Source organism: Rhododendron vialii, chromosome 3a (assembly GCF_030253575.1).
Source record: "Rhododendron vialii isolate Sample 1 chromosome 3a, ASM3025357v1".
Taxonomy (NCBI): domain Eukaryota; kingdom Viridiplantae; phylum Streptophyta; class Magnoliopsida; order Ericales; family Ericaceae; genus Rhododendron; species Rhododendron vialii.
In genome coordinates this window covers 31670186-31693851 of record NC_080559.1, presented here as the reverse complement: position 1 = coordinate 31693851, position 23666 = coordinate 31670186, and the positions used below count along the sequence as shown (strand labels likewise).

Genomic DNA, 23666 nt, shown 5'->3' with positions numbered 1-23666 from the left:
TTTCACGACAACTGGAAATTGTCTCAGGTGGGGCATCAGTTTAGAAAAAAATGTTTTTTTTTGTTTTTTTGTTTCGGTTCTTAAAAATCGATTAGCGGGTCAGATATTAGTGCTAAAATGACGGCCCAGGACGTGTTTTGATAATTAATACCGGCCAAGGATAAGCTAAGAACATTTGTCAATACTGAAAATGTCCTTGTCGGGTATTAATTATCAAAACACGTCCTTGGCCGTCATTTTCCCAAAAGAAAAGGGGGTTCGATCCCCACCATCCTGAAAATTTTTGTGTCTCTGTACTGAGAGATTTTCAGACCGTTGAATTGTAAGGAGTATAATTTTTTTTATATTTCAAAATCAACGGCCGAAAAATCTCTCAGCATATAGCCACATGAATTTTCGCCCGTGAAGATCCCGCTTTAAAAGAAAAAGAGGCAGATAGAACTTGAACCTCACCCAAAGTACTGAGAGCCCAGAACCGCCTCTCTCGGCTTGCACTCGATTTTGACTGAGAAAAAAAAAAATGAGGCGAAGTATAAAAATAATGAAAGAAACAATCACCCCGTTTACTAAAATTATAGGAGCAGGTTTCAAGATTATCGGCATAAAAAATTAAAATAAGTTACAAAACTATTTATAAATTGTTTAAAAAGTACACCCTACTTGTTTGAATAAGCTGTAAATAATAACTTTTTATAAACTTACTGTTTTTGAAACTTGAGTAAAACTAAATTGTCCTGTTTCGCTAAAATTTTTATTTTTTAAGTATGTTTATTTTTTTGCTTTACGAGACAAGTCATTCTCTCACAATAAATCACTTTTAATTCAAAAAATATTTATTTTTCTTAGCGGAACGGAAATTATTCACTTTAAAACTTTTTTATCCATTGATGTTTTAACAACTTAAAATAAGAAAAAATAGCTTCAAATGTGAAATTAAAAAATTCAACATTTTTAGGTCAAATAAGCTACAGAAAAAAAACTTAATACTAATTGATTATTCATAATTGTTACTCTATTTAGCTTATTTTAAGCAAATAAATTATTAGATTATAAGTGATAGGATTTGTCAATTGATTTGTTTGGATATACTACTAGGATTTGTCAATTGTCATTCGCACTTTCCTCTACACTTTCTGCTCTTTTCTTTTCCCTCAAGTTCCAGATTTCCGAGACCCATCATATATACCCCCAGGTCTTTCAGAGAGAGAGAGAGAGAGAAATGGAGACCTGGTTCATCATCGTCATCTCCCTGTGCATCGCAGCTCTCATCAAACCCGTCCTCAGCCTAATCCACTCTCCTCCCCACCACAGAAACAAACTCCCCCCTGGACCCACCACCATCCCACTGATCACCAACCTCCTCTTCCTCCGCAAATCATTCACCGAATTCGAATCCGCCCTCCGCTCCTACCGGGAGAAGTACGGCCCCATCATCACCATCAGCCTCGGGTTCCGCCCCGGCATCCTCATCTCCAGCCCCGCCCTGGCCCACCAGGCCCTCGTCCAGAACGGCGCCGTCTTCTCCGACCGCCCCGCGCCCCCCGCCACGCTCAAGATCATCAGCAGCAACCAGCACAACATCAGCTCCGCCGGGTACGGCCCCACGTGGCGCCTCCTCCGCCGCAACCTGACGTCGGAGATCCTCCACCCCTCCCGCGTCAAGTCCTACTCCGGCGCCCGCCGGTGGGTTCTGGCGATTCTGTTCGAACGCCTCGCCGGGGAGTCACGGTCCGCGGCGGAGGGGGTTCGGTTGGTGGATCACTTCCAGTACGCCATGTTTTGCCTCTTGGTGTTGATGTGTTTTGGGGACAGGTTAGATGAGAAGCAAATCAGGGCCGTTGAGAGGGTTCAGCGCGAATTGCTTGTGAGTTCTAGGCGGTTCCAGATTCTCAACGTTTGGCCCATGCTAGGTATGTGTTCTTTACAGAGTCTAATCTTCTGTACGAAGAAGTGTCTGTACCTTCCTTCCTTTCCGGTCTCTTCTCGGAAAAGTCTTTTGTGCAATCTTGCGGTTGACATTACACTATCTTATTAGTACGATAAACTCATTATCAGAACGAGGTCTATTGAGAATTTGTTTTTTAGTACGAGTCTCTTGAGAAATTATTAGTTGTCCTAAACATTCATTGAGGGTGATCCCTTCTCTAACTTTTGCGGTAACTGTTAATAGAAAAAGGCTGTTGATAGGTGTTCCCAATATTGTTGGAGCTGAAGTTAAATTGTTGTTGAAACAGAAAGTCTACAGTTACCGATCGGGAAATCCCGATCGGAATCCCTACGTCCTGCGGGCACTCTCCGGCCACCAGATGGCCGATCCGATCCATCCAATAATTCTAAAAAAAAAAAATCGAGTGGGCACTTGCGAGAATAAATGGCATCCGACGTGTGTAAGTGGTCGATCCATGCACTCCTTTTTTGGCCGATCCAAACACAAAAATGGAGTGCTTGGATCGGCCACTTACACACGTCGGATGCCGTTTATTCTCAAGCGTGCCCATTCGGTTTTTTTTTATAGAATTATTGGACGGATCGGATCGGCCGTCCGGTGGCTGGAGTATGCCCAGCGGGGCGTCGAGATTCCGATCACGATTTCCCGATCGGTAACTGTAGACTTACTCTCATATTGAAATCTGTTCTAGTTGGCTCAACTTTAATTGTCACCTAATGCGCGTGACGATCTCGAAAGGCGATTTATAATTATTGGTGCCCAACATGGAGAGAGAACAGTTATCCATGCCCAATATGGAGCCGTCCATTGTGTTTTTGGACGGCTCGAATTTGGAGAGAAAAATGAGAGAGAAAGTGTTGGGATGAAGGAGAGAGAGGGTTTCAATCCGAGCCATCCAAAAGTGTATTGGACGGCCTAATTGTGCCGAACGGATACCACGTGAGATATACCCATCCGACACCGAAAAATTTCTCCTGCAATTGGGGATGCTCAAGGTCAGAGGTTGAACGATTAAATAAATATTCAGTCCGTGATAGAAAGGGCTGGCTTTGAGTCTGTCAAACCTTTGTGGCTTTAATGGCCCATTTAAATGCCAATTGTCCCCGGAAATTCAAATGCCCAAATTGATTTTAAATCAATCAGACTAGGCTCTAAATTGCTTTTTATAATATTTTTTAGGTCGAATTCACTGCCCTTAAAGTTCCTTTTGCGGCACAAACGAAATATAGCTTAAATGCTCATAAAATTGGTCTCTTAAGGACCACCATTAAGTTCCTGCAACTTGATTGAAACCCCCCCTAAAAAATGTAGGGTTGGCCTGATCTGTTGCGTTCCTGGGCCTAACTTCCTCTAGAATGCTCATTCTGCAGTGGCCTGGCAAGAAGTGTTCCAATTGTTTTCCACTACCCCGATTGTGATATCCATTTTCTTCTCTTTGAGAAAATAGGTACTCGTAACTTTGTCGCATAAGATCAGCCCTATGGACAGGACAATAGTTAAGAAGTAATGAATGCCAGAATGTTTACGGTTTTAATGCATATATCATACAATATTTCAGTACATTTTGGCATCTCAGCACACTATTTGGGCTTCAATCAGGGTCTTATTGGCTTTGGCTGCTGTTTTTTTTCCAGGTAAGATAGTGTTTCGCAATCGTTGGAGGGAATTCTTACAGCTGCGTAAGAGTCAAGAAGATGTATTGGTCCCTCTTATCAGATCCCGAGTAGAAGTTGTTAAACAGCGAAAAGAGGGAAAAGTGGAACCCGACAAAGAGAGTGTGGTGGCATACGTGGACACCTTGGTGGATTTGGAGCTTCCCGACGAGAAGAGAAAGCTCAATGAGGGGGAGATGGTGGGCCTCTGCAGTGAGTTTCTCAACGCAGGCACCGATACGACCTCCACTGCATTGCAATGGATCATGGCCAATTTGGTCAAGTACCCTCATGTTCAAACCAAGCTGTACGAAGAGCTATATGGCACTATGGGCCCATCACCCCAACTCGGAGAGGAGAACGAGAACATGGTAATGATTAAGGAGGATGATTTACAAAGAATGTTGTACTTAAAATCCGTGGTTTTGGAAGGTCTTAGGCGTCACCCACCCGGGCACCTAGTCTTGCCCCACACGGTGACCAAGGACGTAGAATTTGAGGGCTACTTGGTGCCCAAGGGTGCCATGATCAACTTCATGGTGGCGGATATCGGGTGGGACCCAAATGTGTGGGATGAACCTATGGAGTTCAAGCCTGAGAGGTTCTTTACTAATACAACTGACGGCGGCAGTGGAGCGCCAGATTTGTTTGATGTAACGGGAAGTAGGGAGATCAAAATGATGCCGTTTGGTGCAGGAAGGAGAATTTGTCCAGCAGCTGGGATGGCTATGCTTCACTTGGAGTTTTTCGTTGCGAATTTGGTTTGGTATTTTGAATGGACAGCTGTTGAAGGGGATACCGTTGATCTATCGGAGAAGCAGGAGTTCACTACCGTGATGAAATATCCACTGCGGGCCCGCATCTCCCCAAGAGGACTTTCTCAAAATCAATAAACAAGATTAGTGGGAATCTACCTACAATATTCACGAACAGAACATTATATGTTGTAATTGGAATGTTGCAAGGATTTAGCATTTTAGTTGTCGTATACTAGATTGTGGTTGCGCATTTTTCCTGTTTATTTTGACTTGAGGATGTTTTGTGTCCATGTATATGTTTATATGCTTTCGTGTTACAAGTGTTTATTTTGCTTGCCTCTCTGCTTCGGTTGAGTTGCTGCTTCCATTTCCTATGCTGTTCGCATTTCCTGCTTCGGTTGAGTTTCCACTTCCAATTACTATGCTGTTTGCGCCTCCACTTCATACTAATTCGTACGACCCGAGACTGGCTATATCACTCGTAAGTCGTCTCCTGACATTGTCAGTAACAGTAGGACGGCAAGATCAACGGTGCTCGAAAGTGCTGCCGTTTTAGGCTTAAATAATGCACACCATTTTTTGGCTTGTATTCGTTGTTTGGTTGGCCCTGCTACGCCAAAACCCTCGTTATTTAGTGCAAGCAGTTAGTTTTATTGCAAGCAGTTAGTTACTAGCTCTCTCCACCACAACACCTCTACTTTTGGCCTTTTGCTTCTTTTTCTATTTGAATTTGCTGGAGTGTTCTTATATATCAGGTCAAAATTTTATCACCGATAAGTTAAAAACAGATTCACGAAAAACGAAAATGATTCTTGTATGCCTAGTTTTGTCTTTCCAAAAAGCTAAATTTACAAATTGAGATACTCATTTCGTCCCAAAAGATTGTAAGTCATCTCTCAAAGTTTTTAAATGACAAAACCCCAAGGATGGTCCGGAGGTCAAGACCTGAGATTTAGGATTTACTATCTCCCAAGATATCAGGTTCAAAATTCATCAAGTGCTATCAATTCATTTGGTCATGCTTATTGGTTTCCAAATGGGGCTCAAACAGTGGGGCCTTGGGGATCTCTTTTAACTCCCAAAACGGCAGAGCATTCTGAAGCACCGTTGATCCTGCCGTCCCTAGGTCGCTAACGGCACCGGCTAAGCATCTTTATTTTAAAAGAATTCAACTTTGGCAGTCCATCGTTGTATGGCTGATAAACAGAAACAGTATGTTTTTGGAGGATATCAAATAGATTTTCCAACAATGCTAGTAGTATTTCATTTAAGGTATGACGTTTGAACAATCAAATGTTTGTACAATATCATGATTGTTGACTTTGAAGATTGATGTGGTAAAATATTTGCATGATACTATATTCTAGGAGAGAGAGAAAGAGAGATCATGAGAGAGAGAGAGATGGAAACCTGGTTCATCATAATCCTCATCTCCCTGTGCATCTCAGCTGTAATCAAAACCATCGTCTTCAACATTTCCCACCAAAAGAAACTCCCCCCCGGACCCATGACCGTTCCGGTAATCGGCAACTTATCTTTTTTTGGGTAAAACCGGCAACTTATTTTGGCTCCTCCGCACACCATTCTCCGAATACCCTTCCGCCTTCCGTTCCCTCCGGGCGAAACACGGCCCCATCTTCACCCTCTGTGTCGGGTCCCGCCCGGCCATCTTCATCGGCACCCCCACCCTGGCCCACCAAGCCCTCGTCCAAAACAAAGCCGTCTTCGCCGACCGACCCAAGGCCCTCGCCCGCCGGCAAGATCACCACCAGCAACCAGCACAGTATCGGCTCCGCCCCCTACGGACCCACCTGGCGCCTCCTCCGCTGCAACCTGACCTCGGAGATCCTCCACCCCTCCCGCGTCAAATCCTACTCCGCGGCCCGCCAGTGGGTTCTAACAATCCTGTTCAACCGCCTCCTCGGGGAGTCCCGGTCCGCCGCCGAGGGGGTCAGGGTGGTGGATCATTTCCAGTACGCCATGTTCTGCCTTTTGGTATTGATGTGCTTTGGGGACAAGTTAGAAGAGAAGCAAATCAGGGAAGTTGAGAGGGTTCGGCGCCAAATGCAAGGGAGCGCTAGACGGTTCGACGTACTCGATTTTTTTCCCATGCTAGGTAAGTGGTCCGCTTCTTTTCTAAAAGAAGCGAATCTTATCGCATAATTGTTTGAACAGTTGTTGTTAGGAGTGAGAAAAAATTCGTTAAACCTCTAAACCAATCGAGTACATCAAACCGCGAACAGTTGTTTTAGTAATATGATTTGGTCATAGTTTAAAAAAATCTAGAAACCGCGTTATATGGTTTAGTTTGTGAATTCACATTCATGATTATGGTTCCAAATTGATTCGAACCGTATAATACACACATATGCAAATTTTTACACACAGTATTCAAGGTTTGAGTACTTGCACCTAATTGGTTGTGTCTAAGCATTTTTTTTCCAGGTAAAACATTGTTTCGCAATCGTTGGCAGGAGCTTATACAACTGAACCAGAGTAAAGAAGATGTCATGATCCCTCTCATCAGATCCCGCAGGGACAACGTTAAACGACGACAGCAAAAAACCGAACCTAGAAAGGAGCGTGTGGTGGCATACATGGACATGCTTAGGAGTGGCAACGGGGCGGGGTGGGGCGGGTTTTTGCATACCCCGACCTTGACTTGAAAATCATTACCCACCCCCGGCCCCGCCCCGACCCCGACCGGGTTTTTTGGGGTACCTCCGTCCCCGCCCCAATCGGGGAACGGGTTTACCCGCCCCGCCCCGTCCCATAAAAATTAAAAAAATTAAAATATAAGTAAAAAATTAAAAAAATGCAAAATAAAAATAAAAAATTTGAAATTATTTATGTTTCTTTTGGTATCGCGATTTTATCTAAACTTTTAATTGCAATCAGTATTTTAGAAACTTCATTCCATTTCTTTATGTGTAGGATTTATTATAAATATTTGAAGAAAACTTTTAAAAAAATCCACTAAACACCAATACATATCAATTTTTATTTCTTTTTTAAATTTGATTAGACTATTTGACAGTAAAGAGATATTGTTTTTTGGATTAATGCTAAAAAAATTAAAGGACATGTATATAAGTATATATACATATACAAATAAATACATATACATATATATATACATATACATATATAAATACATATACATATATATATACATATACATATATATATACATATACATATATATATACATATACATATATATATATATATATATATATATATACATATAATAGACACACACCCGCGCGAGCTCGCCGGGTCGGGTAGTTTCGGGTGGGTAGTTTCGGGGCGGGTTCGGGGCGGGATACTTTCACCCGAACCCGGGTGGGTTTGGGAAATTTTACCTCAACCCCGACCCGACACCGGAAAATGGAGTGAAAACCCCGCCCTGTTCGGGGCGGGGCGGGTACGTTTGCCATTCCTATCACACGCTGGTGGATCTGGAGCTTCCGAAAGAGAAGAGAAATTAAGCTCAACGAGAAAGAGATGGTGAGCCTTTGCAGTGAGTTTCTCAACGGAGGAACCGATACGACCTCCATTGCATTGCAATGGATCATGGCCAATTTGGTCAAGTACCCTCATGTTCAAACCAAGCTGTACGAAGAGATCAATGGCATTGTGAGCCCATTGCCCCAACTCAGAGAGAAGAACGAGAAAGAAATGGTAATTTTAAAAGAGGAGGATTTACAAAGGATGCCGTACTTAAAATCTGTGGTTTTAGAAGGCCTTAGGCGCCACCCACCTTCGCACTTCGTTCTGCCCCACACAGTGACCAAGGACGTCGAATTGGGGGGTTACCTAGTTCCCAAGGATGCTCTAGTCAATTTCTTGGTGGCGGACATTGGGTGCGACCCAAAGGTGTGGGACGAACCTTTGGTGTTCAAACCTGAGAGGTTCTTTATTAATACTAGTAGCGGCAACGGTGAGGCAATAGATTTATTTGATATAACGGGAAGTAGGGAGATCAAAATGATGCCGTTTGGGGCAGGAAGGAGGATTTGTACGGCAACTGGCTGGGCTTTGCTTCACTTGGAGCTTTTCGTGGCAAATTTGGTTTGGTATTTTGAATGGAAGATCGTAGGAGGGAAAATACTATTGATCTATCGGAGAAGCAGGAGTTTATTACCGTCATAAAATATTTCGGGCCCACATCTCCCCTAGAAGGCTTCTTGAAAAATAATATTCTCCTCTTTTATGTAGTTCCCAAAGGTGGAACTTGGATTTTGTTGAAAGAGGTGCCGAATTTTAAAATTAAACATGTGAGAAATACTAAAAGAGTGTCCCCGGAAGATAATAAACAGTATTACTATTCAAGGTTTGCATTGCAAATGTATAAATATGAATGACATAGTAACTTTCGTTAAAAGAAATGACATAGTAACTGTATTTAATATTTAATATATATATATATATATATATATATATATATATATATCGGGACAGTTCCGGAGACCCTTAAAAAAACTCCCCAAGTTTCCGATCGAATTTTGATGATCCGAGCCGCTCAATGTAATCAGAACATGATTTTAAGAGTGCTTATTAGAAATCAGTCAAAAAAATGACCGGAAAGGGTTTCATCCGAATAGTTTTTTATTGAACTTTATTGAACGGTTTAATAAAAAATTGCTCAAATCAAGCCCTTTCCGGTTAGTTTTTGCTAGTTTCTTGAGGACACCTTTAAAATCACGTTCTGAACACATTGAGCGGCTCGGATCATCAAAATTTGATCAGAAACTATAAGATTAAAATTTGGAAGATTTTTTTAAGGGTCTCCGGAACCGCTATATATATATATATATATATATATATATATATATATATATATATATATATATATATATATATATATATATATATATATATATATATATATATATATATATATATATGCTAACACTATTAAGGGATATTTTCGCTAAGCTAAAAATTAGGCCCCGTTGCAGAACACGTTCTTAAAAAATAAGTACTTATTTCATATTTTCAAACTAAAATATAATGTAAATAAAAAATAATTTTTTTATTTTTTTTGCACCGTATAAAAGATCTTGATAAGATCTATCAAACAAAATTCATATTGTTAGAAAAATTATTTGCCTAAACACATTATTTTTGAACTTGAAATTGCCTTCTTAAAAAATAAATACTTATTTTTAGTTTCGGAACGGAGCCTTAGTGTAAACTACTTCATGTAATATTTTATAGTCAAACTGTTTTCACTAAAGTCTAACTTTAACAATGATATAGTCTTCTCCACTTATAATAACCAAACTAATTGCCCTCCTTTAGTTACAATATACACTCTAATTTCCCAATTTGTTTATCTATATGTGCGATTTTAAATTATTTGGAGGACCAATGACTACTACAATTTTGACTTTTCAAGAATAGGTCTCTCTTTTCTTTTTCAGATTGAAGGAGAGAGCTCAATCCCCCACCTTTCCTCCATTCGGAATCCCCAGTTCTTCTTCGGTTGATTGACATGACTTCAGTTTAGGCATTTTAGGCCAATCAATAAGCCAACCCCGAATCTCATTCGTTCAGCTAGTCCTTTTCATTACCTCAACGCTCTGGTCCGCCGATGTTGTTGATTTGGTGACCTATAGCCGTCCTATATTCTTTTAGTACAGAAAAGAAAATGATTGGAAACTTAAATTAATATATAAGCCAACTTCAAATTGAATAAATATTTTAGGATATGTAAAAATCAAAAGCTAAGCAAACCAATTGAAACAGATGGAGTTCGATTCAAAAAAATTAATATATAAGTTAATTTTTTCTTTTTTATTTAAAAAATATATAATTTCGATAGCAATTCTTTACTTTTTAGATTCCTGTCGTTATGACGAAGCAATAATTTTAAAAAAAAAATCGACGAAAAACTAACGAATGACCAAAAAATTGAATAAAGAAAAAAAAATGCCAAACTAGACACTATTTTCAATACTTGAGTTTTCCTTTGCTAAACAAAAAAGTCAAAGTACGTTTAGTTAGTTAAAATCAAGTGTTATCTTGTGAGCTCAGCTAGTAGTAATATTTTGTTTAGAAGTCACTATCCTCTTTCGTAAAACAATGACATGCATGATCTATCTATGAACCACCGAAACATCCTAAGCAAATGCAAAGAAACGAAGTTGAGAGAAGCATACCTACGTGCCACAGAGAATTAAGCAGAGAGAGAGAGAGAGAGATGGAAACCTGGTTGATCATCATAGTCCTCATCTCCCTGTGCATCTCAGCTATGATCAAAACCATGTTCAACATAATCCTCCCTCTCTCCACTTCTGGCCACCAAAAGAAACTCCCGCCGGGACCCCCCACCGTTCCAATTATCGGCAACTTACTATGGCTCCGCACACCATTCTCCGAATTCCCATCAACCCTTCGTTCCCTCCGGACCAAATACGGCCCCATCTTCACTCTCTGGGTCGGGTCTCGTCCGGCCATCTTCATCGGGAACCCCACCTTGGCCTACCGAGCCCTCGTCCAGAACGGCGCCATCTTCGCGGACCGACCCGAGGCCCTCGCCGCTGGAAAAATCATCAGCAACCACCGGCACAACATCAGCTGGACCGGATACGGCCCCACGTGGCGCCTCCTCCGCCGGAACCTGACAGCTGAGATCCTCCACCCCTCCCGCGCCAGATCCTACTCCCCCGCCCGCCAGTGGGCCCTGGCAATCCTCTTTAACCGCCTTGTTTCGGAGCCCCACTCGGCCTCGGAGGGGGTTAGGGTGGTGGATCATTTTCAGCACGCTGTGTTTTGCCTTTTGGTATATATGTGTTTCGGGGACAACTTAGATGAGGAGCAAATCAGGGAAGTTGAGAGGGTTCAGCGCCAATTGCTAGTGAGCGTAAGACGGTTCGACGTGCTCAACTTTTTTCCCATGCTTGGTAAGTGTTTCGCTTCTTCTCTAAAAGAAACGGATCTTATCACGTAACTGCTGAATAGTTGTTGCAGGCGCCGTCGCCTGCCCCCTTCCGTCCCCCTCTCCCCCTTTCTTTTTTCCCTCCCCCTCTCCCTTTCTGTCTTTGAGTCTATCTTCCCTTACCTTTCTTGCTCCATCTCCGGTCCGGCTTCTCGTTCACCTGCTTTGTCTTTTTTCCGTCGGGTTCTCTCTTGGGTGGATCCGGTTTTAATTTGGGCTTAACGGCAAGGTGGATCTCGGCGACTGGCATGGCAGGACACGGAATTGTTTCCACTATCTCAGATTGTCATATCAAAGGAGAGATCAGGTGGGGAAGCGGGGGGCTGCTGTTCCCATTTATGGGCTCACTCCGGTCTCGTTCTGATGATCGGAATCGTTCACTTTGTAGAGCTTGTCGAGTAGAACAATTATGCAAAAAATCAGCTTAATTGGATATCATTAAGTGCCTGATCGAAACCTTTTTATTTTAAAAAGAATGGATCCGAAACACTGGATCAAATCCACGGTAACCCATGGACCGAGAGTTATATAAGCTCTGATCAGGCATTTAATGATATCCAATTAAGCTAATTTTTTGCATAATAGTTCTACTTGATGAGCTCTACAAAGTGAACGATTTCGATTATCAGAGCGAGACTGGAGTGGCCCCATAAATGGGCACAACAGCCCTCCGCGTCCGATCAGGTGGGGGTTTCAAGTCTTGAAATTGGAACTCAAAGGCTTGTTAGTTGAAGAAAGAGAATAAATTCTTTACATCGTCGGTGTAAACATTTATTTTTTTCAAATTAATTATATTGCGCCACGTCGTCATATTTTTATTAATTAGGACCACTGTTTTGACACGGATCGTAATGCAATTAATTTAAAAGAAATAAATATTTACACCGACAGTGTAAAAAATTTATTCTATTGAAGAAAACAGAGGAGAGAGAAAGTATTATTCTCATACTATTTGGAACGGATTCTTCTGTTTTGCTTTTGGAAGTGAGGATAGAGAAGCCATCAGGCTAATAATAGACTGGACAACAGTAACAAACCACATGATGCCGAAGTATTTACATTTCGTATAAGAGATTGACTTAGGGCGGCTACGTGGATAGGATATTCACAGAGTCGCACAATCACATCCGTTCGTTTTGACAATTAATGATTGAGATTAAACTATTACCGGTAATAAATATCTTTTAACGGTAATAATTTATTTTTAATATAAACCGTCCAAAACACATTTAGACGCACGAAATTTAGCTCATTAAATCTTATTTATAAAGACTCCGTAAATAAGATTTTCCGTCATAACATTTTCACATACTTCTGTATACATTTTACTTACGCACAGTGTTTAAGTTTTTAACTAGGATCTTATTGGTTGTGGATGCATTTTTTTTAGGTAAAATATTGTTTCGCGATCGTTGGCAGGAGCTCATGCAACTGCAACAGAGTAAAGAAGATGTATTGATCCCTCTTATCAGATCACGAATGGAAGTCGTTAAACAACGAAGGGAGGAAATCGAACTTGGAAGAGAGTATGTGGTGGCATACGCGGACACATTGGTGAATCTGAAGCTGCCGGAAGGCGAGAGAAAGCTCAACGAGAAGGAGATGGTGAGCCTTTGCAGCGAGTTCCTCGGCGCAGGCACCGATACGACCACCACTGCTTTGCAATGGATCATGGCCAATTTGGTCAAGTACCCTCGTGTTCAAACCAAGTTATATGAAGAAATCCATGGCATTGTGGGCCCATCGCCCCAACTCGAAGGGAAGAACGAGAAAGAAGTCATGGTAATGATAAAGGAGGAGGATTTAGGAAGGATGTACTACTTAAAATCTGTGGTCTTAGAAGGCCTTAGGCGCCACCCACCTTCACACGTATTGTTGAACCACGCGGTGACCAAGGACGTCGAATTGGAGGCCCAAGGGTGCTATGGTCAATTTCTTGGTGGCGGACATTGGATGCGACCCAAATGTGTGGGACGAACCTATGGAGTTCAAGCCTGAGAGATTCTTTATTAATAGTACTACTAATAGTGGCGATAGTGCGACAGAAGATTTGTTTGATATAACAGGAAGAAGGGAGATCAAAATGATGCCTTTTGGGACAGGGAGGAGGATTTGTCCAGCAGCTCGCTTGGGGTTGCTTCACTTGGAGTTTTTCGTGGCAAATTTGGTTTGGTATTTTGAATGGAGTGCTGTAAAAGGGGATACGGTTGATCTATTGGGGATCAAACACGAGTTTATTACTGTTATGAAGCATCCATTGCGAGCCCACGTATCCCCTGGAGGGCTTCGTCAAAACTAGTCAACTCTAATTCTAAGATGGAACGAATTTAATCACAATGCTCATTTTCCTTATTATTTTTTTTGTAGGGTACGGCAAGTGGGCTTGTGTTTATTTTTACTAATTCTTGATGGTGTATTTGTATTAGGGCTGTTACTCGAAACCGGAAAATCGATCAAAATCGGAAAAACTGGATCGGATCGAATTTTTTAAACCGGTTGAATAATTTCGATCCGGTTCCGGTTTATAAAATAAACCGAAAAAATAATTTCGATCCGGTTTATGTGTTTTAAAAACCGGTTGAAACCGGACCGGTTATATATATGTATAAATATACATATATATATATATATATCACAAATTATCAAGTGAGGGATCCCTCACTTTGTTAAAATGCGGGACTTTCATTTCCCGATCAAATTTTGAAAATCCGAACCGTTCAATGTGTGCAGAACGTGATTTTAAGAGTCCCCGCAAGAAATCAGCAAAAAAAATGACCGGGAAGGGCTTCATCCGAGCAGTTTTTTTTGAACCGTTCAATGAAAACTACTCGGATGAAGCCCTTCCCGGTCATTTTTTTTGCTGATTTCTCGCGGGGACCCTTAAAATCACGTTCTGATCACTTTGAGCGGCTCGGATCATCGAAATTCAATCGGGAAGGAAAGCCCCGCATTTAAAAAAAATAAGGGATCCCTCACCGGAACCTGACTGATATATATATATATATATATAAACATAGGGGAGGGGTTGAATTATGGGTTTTTGGTTGATATTTTGTGGTGTATATTGGTCTAATAAATATATTTATTATATAAAAACTATTTTTATGGTCTTAATTATGTTTTTACGGGTTTTTTTTTTATGTATTGAGCTCAAAATTGATCATTTTTGTTGGGTCCAAAAAAAAGGGTTGAATTATAGATTTTTAGTTGATATTTTATGGGTTGAATTGTGAATTTTTTGATGTGTTGGGCCAAAAATATGGCTCATGAATGAAAACCGGATAAACCGGTCGAAACCGGACCGGTTTATCTCAACCGGTTCCGGTTTCTAAAAATCTCAAACCGGATAACCGGTTTCGACCGAAAAATACACCCAAACCGGTCGAAACCGGACCGGTATCACCCCTAATTTGTATATTCGCGTATAATTTATACGTACACTAAGAACTCATGTAGATATACTGTTACGGTTTATTATCTTTTTTGGTCTTTTTCGTTGTTTTATATGATTTTTTTTATTTTATACTTTGGGTCTAAGATTTTATAATTTCCGGATTCTTCTCATGTAGATAAGAAATATGATTTGAAGTTTATACCCCAATCTCGTAAGAATCAAGAGGAAACAATCAAAAACGCCAGCGCGAAAAAATTCGTAATAAAATTGTCCAAACTCGTTGTTAATGATAATAATAAAATGTACAGGATGACTCTGTGATCATTGAGCGAAATATTAAAGTAGTACTCCTAGTATTTGTTTTTTGATCTCTGGTTATACTCATTATCAGTGTAATAAACTCATTCTTCAACTTCTTCTTTTTTGTAATGCAAGATATTCCGGGTCAGCTAGGGCGCACCTCGAACTAATCCCTACAGTCTCTCCCACGGCGTTTCATTCGCTTACGCGTGGGGATGAGGTGACCCCAAAAGTTGTTGACAAGAAAAACCGAACCGACCTTAAGATGAAGTAAACACTTAAGTTCCAAACCAAAACCACTTTGTTCGAAGGAGAAAACAAAAACAACATTAGTATAGTAACCTGGTTTGTGGATCCCTCTGTCTCTTTGGCCTATACACTCCTTTATTTTGCCTTTTTTTCTACAAGGCTAGCACCTACTACTAAAGCATCATCCGATTATTTTATCGTTAAGATACAATTCGGGAACATCATGTCGTGTCATGTCTTGTTCGTGTCGTGTCGTGTCGTGTCATGATTTCATGTCTTATAAATACCAGTCACTTATACTTTACCAGAGGTAAACACACACATGCATACATACAAATGGAGACTTCGTTCATTGTACTCATCTCCCTGTGCATCTCAGCTCTCGTAAAACTCATCTTCAACCTTGTCTTCTCTCCTCCCACTTCCCACCGCAAGAAGAACCTCCCACCGGGACCCACCAACGTTCCAGTAATCGGCGACTTACTATGGCTCTTAAAATCGTACTCCGAATTCGAATCCGTCCTTCGTTCCCTCCGCCCCAAATACGGCCCCATCATCACCCTCCGGATCGGGTCTCGCCCGGTCATCATCATCGGGTCACACTCCCTCGCCCACAAAGCACTCGTCCTAAACGGCGACTTCTTCTCCGACCGACCCAGGTCCTTCGCTGCCAGCGAGACCGAGACGAACAACCAGCAAAAAATCAGCTCCGCCTCCTACGGCCCCAGGTGGCGGTAGAACTATGTTTCAAATGAGAATAAATTTTACACGGACCCTCCGTGTATACGGGAGGGTCCGCCGAACCAATTACATGAAGACAGCTCAGCTTTTGCAGCTTTTAGTAAAGACAAACGGCAATTTTTTTTTTATTTAGAATCATATGGAACAGAAATTTGAGTCATAAAGACAAAATTTAACTATGACACTTTAAAATAATATGATCAGAATAACAAAATTTTTGCACCGGTTCAAACGGATTGAAAATTGAAACATTTAACTTTTTAACCATATTTTTAAATAAATAAATAATCTAAAAAATTATACACTCTAATTTTTAATCCGTTTGAATTGGTACGAAAATCTTATTATAAGAGCCCTAAAGATAAAATTAATTATGTTTCTTTAGAATAATATGATCAAATTTTCACACCAATTCAAACGGATTAAAAATTAGAGTGCATAATTTTTTAGATTATTTATTTATTTAAAAATATGGTTAAAAAGTTAAGTGTTTCAATTTTCAATCCGTTTGAACCGGTGCAAAGATCTTGTTATTCTGATCATATTATTCTAAAGTGTCATAGTTAAATTTTGTCTTTATGACTCTTATAATCAAGTTTCTGTTCAATAGGATCCTAAATGAAAAAAAAATTGCCGTTTGTCTTTACTCAAAGCTGCAAAAGCTGAGCTGTCTTCATGTAATTGGTTCGGCGGACCCTCCCGTATACACGGAGGGTCCGTGTAAAATTTATTCTCGTTTCAAATATACTTACGTTTTAGCACAACAATTTTTTTTCCAAGTCTCATAATACGTAGATCATATTGAAATGATCATTTTATTTTAGTTAAAATGTTCTGACAGGTGGCGCCTCCTCCGCCGCAACCTCACATCGGAGATCCTCCACCCCTCCCGCGTCAAAACTTACTCCGCCGCCCGCCAGTGAATCCTCGGAATCCTAATCGACCGCCTCATTGGGTAGTCCTGGTCCGCGGCGGAGGAGGGGGTTAGGGCGGTGGATCATTTTCACTACGCTATGTTTAGCCTCTTGGTGTTCATATGTTTTGGAGAGAGGTTGGATGAAAAGCAAATCAAGGAAGTTGAGAGGGTTCAGCGCCAAGTGCTACGGAGATTGAGTCGGCTTATTTTTCTCAACTTCTGGCCTATGCTTAAGTAAAGTGTTTGGCATGTTCAAAACTCGGAATGGAAGTGGCTGCAGTGCACTCGCCGTACTATACCGTGTAGTGTAGTGAGGGGTGCACTACAGCACCCTCAGGTCCTCAAAACTCACCTCAACCTCAAAACCTTTTTCTGAACTCTCTTTTTTTTTTTTTTTGTATCGATGTTTTGGTATTTTTGGACCATCGAAACGACGTAGAAATAAGATTTTAACATAGTTGAATGGCCAGCCAGATAATTATGGTTGTGGCTGGCAATTTTTCAGATAAGATTGTGTTTCGCAATCACAATAAGGAGCTCATACAACTGCGCCAGAAGCAAAAGGATTTATTGATCCCCTTCATAAGATCCCGGGTGGAAGCTATTAAAAGACGACGACGACAAGGCAGAAGGGAAGAAAAAGAAGAGAGTGTCGTGGCATACGTGGACAGTTTGTTGGACCTGGAGCTTCCGGATGAGAAGAGAAAATTGAACGAGAATGGGATAGTGAGCCTCTGCAGCGAGTTTCTCAATACAGGCACAGATACGACCGCCACCGCTCTGGAATGGATTATGGCCAATTTGGTCAAGTACCCTCATGTTCAAACCAAGCTATATGAAGAGATTAATGGGGTTGTGGGGCGACCGCCCCGGCCCCAACTTACAGAGAATAATGAGAAAGCATACATGATAGTAATTAAGGAGAAGGATTTACAATCAATGTCCTACTTAAAATCTGTGGTTTTGGAAGGTCTTAGGTGCCACCCGCCAACGCACTTCTTAATGCCTCACTCGGTGACCGAGGACGTGGAATTGGAGATAACCCTAGTGCCCAAGGATATACTATGGTCAATGTCATGGTGGCGGACATTGGGTGGGACCCAAAGGCGTGGGACGAACCCATGAAGTTCAAGCCTGAGAGATTCTTTACTAAAACAATCGGCGGCGGCGGCAATGGTGGTGAGGCGGCTGCTATGTTTGATATAACAGGAAGTAGAGAGATCAAAATGATGTCATTCGGGGTAGGGAGGAGGATTTGTCCGGCACTGGGGTTGGCTTTGCTTCACTTGGAGTTTTTCGTTGTGAATTTGGTTTGGTATTTTGAATGGACGAGTGTGGAAGGAGATATCGTTGATTTATCGGAGAAGAAGGAGTTTAATACTGTAATGAAGTATCCATTGCGGGCCAGCATATCTCCTAGAGAGCTTCCTCAAAACATGTAGACGACCAAACATCAACAAATTTGTGGAATTTTTACGAGTTCTTTATCTCATATTACAAGCTGGGGTTTGTGGGGGTGTTTAGGAGCTGATGTATGTTGTATATGATCAGAATAGTTATGATTATGTTGAAATGTTTGGGCATATGTGCATAATTGATTTTCTAACAAACAAAATACTACTAGTATTTTGCTTATTCTTCAAATGTAGTAGTTTGGTTTTTATTTTACTACCTTCCTGGAAGGTGCTCTTGTTGCTCTGTGCAATTTGGTAAGGAGTCGTGTAATTTAATCCTCGTGTCCAAGGAAAAACACGGTAGAGGGATTATGAATTTTATACGAGAGTTTTGTGACTAAAGAATAACTACTTCAGTTCTAAGGATTGTTTGGTATGCAAAACGAGAACTTAGATATAATAATTCTTGTAAATAAAAGTTCAAGTTTTTTCTGTTAAATTGTCGAATATCAATGTACGATGAGTTCTTTCAATCTATAGAAAAAAAGAAGTCCGGAATTTTTAATAAAATTACATTATTATTAAGTTTTCAATTTTGTGAATCGGACAATTTTTTTGAAATAGGCAGTGTAACACACAAATCTGAACATACGAAACTCGATTCGACTCGTTTAACACACTAGGCCAGGCCTAATAAGCTCCCCGCGAAGCCGTGACTTTACGAGCTCCACAAGAAGACAACTTTGGCCCCGTTTTCACTAACAAAAAACACCAAAAACTTAACGTATTTTACTACGGAGTATCTCGATTTCACTTACAAAAAAGTTTCAGCATTTTACCATCTCATTTTTACTAACAAAAACTGTTTTTATTATAGTAGTTCTACTTAAAAACCTATCAACAATTTATTCATTAGTAGAAACAATTTGACATTTCTCAATAATTTATTCCCTAATGAAAACATCTCATAACTTCTCAACTATAAATAAAAATTTACAAATTTTTCACGACACACATTTGTTGTCTCACGTTCACAGTAACATTTCGCAATTCGCATACATGTAGAGGAGAGAGAGAGAGAGAGGGAGAGACATTTCAAGGGGGGAGAGAGATGGAAGAAGCCAAAGCCGCACAACAGCAACTCATGCTGCAACAACAGCAACAGCAGCGTCAACAACAACAGCAGCAGCAGCAGCAGCAGCGTCAACAACAGCACCAGCAGCAGCTCCTCTTTCAACAATTCCAACAACAACAGCAGAAACAGCAGCAGCAGCAGCAGCATCTTCAACAGCAGCAATCGGCAATCACTCGCTTCCCTTCCAACATCGACGCCCACCTCAGGCCTCCCGGCCTTCAGCACCGCTCGCTCAACCCCCAACAACAACAATCCCCCAATCTGAACCCTAACCCTAGCCCTAATTCTATTCAGCAGAATCAAAACCCTAACTCGAATCCACATCAGCAGCAGTCGCAGCAGCAGCAGCAGCTAGGGAAGGAAATTCGGCCACAGCCCACATCAGCGAATCGAGCCGCGGCAGCAGCGGCGAATGGGTACGGGCCCCAGATGGCGTACAAGGATGCGTACCAGGTCTGTCATCCAGATTTCAAACGCCCTTTCTCTTCCCTTGAAGACGCCTGCGAAAGGTTTCCCCCCTCTCTTCACGTCATCTAATTTCTCATTTTGTTTAACGCTTCTTCCGATATTTTGTGAAGTTTTGTACATGTGAGCATGTGTAGAAGTAACAACCGCTTTGATTGTGAGAAAGGGTGTGAGAAGAAAGGGGAGCCCTTTCTCACCAAAGCTTGCCATTTTGGTGAGAATGGGGAGGAACCAATCAAAATTATTACTTTTTACCCAATCCAAATGAGTGATTTTGCAAGAAACTCTAATCCTTTATTTTCTTTTCATTTCAAATTCCTCAATCCAAAGGGGCTGTAAGCATGTGTGCGCTTGTGAAATTTTTAGATCATATTTTCGTAGAGCTAAAATGAAAGAGTGATTCCCTATATCAGTTTGATGCATCAGCTTGTTACATTCACAACGTCTGATGGATATTATTGTTATAGAGCTATTAGGGAGTGTTTGGTTGATTGGAATGGAATGGACTGGTGACTGGTCATTCCCTTGGAATGTAAATTTGTATGTCTGGTTCCCTATCAAAATGACATTATGTCACTACAAATGGAATCATCATTTTGCAATTTGGGTGAATGACCTTTCCATTGGGAGTGAAGAATGGAAACTGTTCCAGTGAATCAAACATTATTCTTTACTCTCCTTCTTTCTGCCGATTAGGTGTCAATTCTGCTTTATCATTCCATCTATCTTGCTACTTTGATGGGCCCTCACCTTCTTCAGTTCAGAGCCTACTGCTACTCGATATATGCCATGGCCTACAGATGTTAACAAGATTGGTCCCCAAACCATAGTTTGTTTAAAAGTCATGTGAATAAAAGACTGGTGGAACGGGGTTCAAGGTCTTGTACCGTTTGGTGGTTTAGACCGTTGCGCTGGTAGGTTTGCTCAAATCACCTTCAAACCTGTAGCATGAGTCTGTGTAGAAACCTGGGTATTGTTTATAAATGCTGTTCAATTAAATTCAAACAGCATTAGAGTTTGGTATGAATTTATGCGGATTAAAGCGGCGGATGAATTTCTCTTCCACAAACTTGACATCATTGATGTGTCTTCACCCTTGAAGTCTAAGAGTGCATTTAAAGTGATACATTGGAAGTCTCTGTCTTGTGTGTAATATCGCATTTTGGGTCCCATTATGCTGAACAATTATCTATTCTTTGGTTTGAATTCCTCTAATTCTACTTCATCATGTTACGATTTTCTTTGTATCGTTATTTAGATTGTCTTCAGTTGTGTGGCAAGAAATAGATTTGAAACAAGTGAACTGTTGCTTGCCAATAGGTTCAGGTGTTCTCCCAGATTTCTATAACAAGGACCCTTTTTTTGACGGATAGATGTCATGTTGCTTTGATTTACTTCCATTTTTCGTCGTGAAGTATGTTGGAAAATGTGCCTAAACCAGGGGGTTCAAACCATGTCCATGCTGAATATACATCACGAACTTCACTAAACATGTTTCTGCAGAACATTCAATTTCCTCCAAAAGTCTACAAAAGAATCAATAAGAAAGGGAAAGAATCCCTTAATAACGAGTAAAGGGGCATGAGGAGTCTGCCCTTTGTAGGTTTAGATGTCTATCATCCACTGCTATATTGATTCTATGCCTACATTTTGTCTATTGAAACTGGCTTTAGTTCAGGCAGCTGGATCACTAAGATAGCACTGCTTGTCCTCGCCAGGCTTCAAGCAATCAAGCTTCAAGCCAAGACACTTGGGGATATACCAAGTAGAATATCCCAAGTAGCAAGAGAGTTTCATTGATGAGCAAGCCCAGCTCCACATAACATCATAGTTCTCAGCTTTCACAGAGCTCTTCTTAAAATGGTCTCTGTATAGTATTGCAGGTAGTGTGACTGAATGCAAATTACTTGATTCCTGCTTGAACCACTCTCCAGTAATTTATGAATGACAAAGTTGGAAGTGAAATATCTTGCTTGTAGGTAGGATATTGTGCAATTTTAGTAGGGACTTCAACTTAATTTTCAGACTTTCCAATTTGTTTTTTGGTCACTTAAACTTCTGCAGGTTACTACCATATCACGTGGTGGCTGATTATGAAGCTGAAGAGGACGACAGGATCCTCGATTCTGACACGACAGGTCAGATGTTATCTCGCTCGCAGCAATGGGACCACAACATTGCTGCCAAAGTGGCAGAGTTTACTGCCACCTTTGAGAAACAAGCTCTAGCCTTCAATATCATATCGCGCAAACGATCTGTTGGGGAATTCAGGTCAGAGGAGAGGTTGATGATCGAGCAGGCTCTGCTACAAGAAGAGAGAAAAGCCATGTTTGAACTGAGGGCAGAAATGGAAAAAGCTGGTCGAGAGGCTCACGAGGCCAAGTTGCGGATGGCCGCCATGGTTAAGGCGGAGCAAACTCGTGCTGCCGAGTCACATATGGCTCGTGCACCGATACGAGCAAGTGCTCTTGGGTCCCACGGAAGTGGCGATCTTGGGATAGGTGATGAGATGCTGGGTGAAGATGAAGAGGGAGATAATCCGGATGTAAATGAGTGGGGAAGCAATGCTCAGAGAGAGGAGAGAGAACCGTCTGAAGATTTCTTGAATGATGAAGAGACTGAGAATGGAGAAACAAGCATGCAACACGAGTGGCGTGATGTGGGAGAGTTTGATTTGAACACCAGATAAATAAACTTTGCTGCTGAGTATTTGTGGGTGGGAGTTGATCTTTGTTAGTCTGCAGGAAGGTGGTTTATTTTAGGTATGAAGGATGTACTTGGATTTGAATTAAAATGGATGCGTTTGTTATGCTTATTTAAGTTGATCCGTTTAGGGCAAAATGTATATGCGTGGCACAGTATGGGTTGCTCTGATACCAAGTTGTCACACTCCACACCGGACTAACACTCTAATGAGCCCTATCTAACTCGAGGGCGCAACATCAACCACCAACCCATTCGTATAATCAATCTATCCCTAATTACCCCCTTTCTTCTTCTCCATGGCGCTCGCTCTCTTGGAAGGTATATCCAATGTGGACATTTACACAAAATTCTATTTTTTTGTTTTATCAGGCCACAAGGGAATTAATACAGTGTATGCAAATGCATATGTCTCCATACACTAAATCGTTTCATCCAATCACAACATTTCACATATAACATGATAGGACACGTCATTAAGATACGTTAACTAACCCGAAACATAATCTAATTTTAAGCGAAATCAAAAATTGAGGTGTTACACCATCCCCCACTTATGATTCAATTTGGGTTATTGTAGATCGATTGATGAAAATAGCTCATTTCCTGCCTATCAAGACTACGTACTCTACAGATAAGTATGCACAAATTTATATTAGTGGAATTGTTAGATTGCATGGAGCGCCTATGCCTATTTTTAGTGACAGAGAGATCCGAAGTTTACTTGTATTTTTTGCCTTCCGCACAGACTTGGAGAATGGAAACTCCAAAAACTATTTCGAAATGGACAGAAAACTTTGCATGAAATTACTTCAAACATATCATGAAAGGAACAGAAATTGGCAGCAAATACAAAAATTTGGCCTCTTTCAACGTAAATGTTTTTGGTATATTTTCGATTGTTTGGGTATACACAACTTACAGATTAAATATCCGGGAAGTCATTATCTGAGACGGACCATGTCATTCTTTGAGATGGGTCCGAGGCAGCCCGACAGGTGCTATGACTGCAAAACAGACCCAAACCCAGGGCCTTGTCATTTAATCGAAACCACTTATTTTGAG

The 23666-nt window shown here is 41.0% G+C and overlaps 2 protein-coding genes, 1 long non-coding RNA gene and 3 pseudogenes across 3 annotated transcripts; 5 read left to right on the top strand and 1 right to left on the bottom strand.

Annotated features, from left to right (window-relative positions):
- The first annotated feature begins 1090 nt into the window (after positions 1-1090).
- On the top strand, positions 1091-4696 carry LOC131319991 (cytochrome P450 89A2-like). Its single transcript, XM_058350499.1, has 2 exons — positions 1091-1910; positions 3583-4696. Exons 1-2 carry the CDS (start codon positions 1220-1222, stop codon positions 4491-4493), a joined length of 1602 nt encoding a protein of 533 aa, XP_058206482.1. The 5' UTR covers positions 1091-1219; the 3' UTR covers positions 4494-4696.
- Positions 4317-5708, bottom strand: LOC131319992 (uncharacterized). The gene is made up of 2 exons (XR_009198087.1): positions 4799-5708; positions 4317-4750 (listed from the first exon to the last, which is right to left on the bottom strand). It is a non-coding gene; the product is annotated as an uncharacterized LOC131319992 (long non-coding RNA).
- Positions 5709-5760: 52 nt separating this feature from the next.
- Positions 5761-8559, top strand: LOC131321345 (cytochrome P450 89A2-like; annotated as a pseudogene).
- A 2007-nt stretch (positions 8560-10566) lies between these two features.
- LOC131321344 (cytochrome P450 89A2-like) lies at positions 10567-13603 on the top strand (annotated as a pseudogene).
- A 1980-nt stretch (positions 13604-15583) lies between these two features.
- On the top strand, positions 15584-18426 carry LOC131319988 (cytochrome P450 89A2-like; annotated as a pseudogene).
- An 888-nt stretch (positions 18427-19314) lies between these two features.
- On the top strand, positions 19315-22739 carry LOC131319987 (SWI/SNF chromatin-remodeling complex subunit SNF5). Its single transcript, XM_058350496.1, has 2 exons — positions 19315-19942; positions 21963-22739. Exons 1-2 carry the CDS (start codon positions 19410-19412, stop codon positions 22585-22587), a joined length of 1158 nt encoding a protein of 385 aa, XP_058206479.1. The 5' UTR covers positions 19315-19409; the 3' UTR covers positions 22588-22739.
- The last annotated feature ends 927 nt before the right edge of the window (positions 22740-23666 follow it).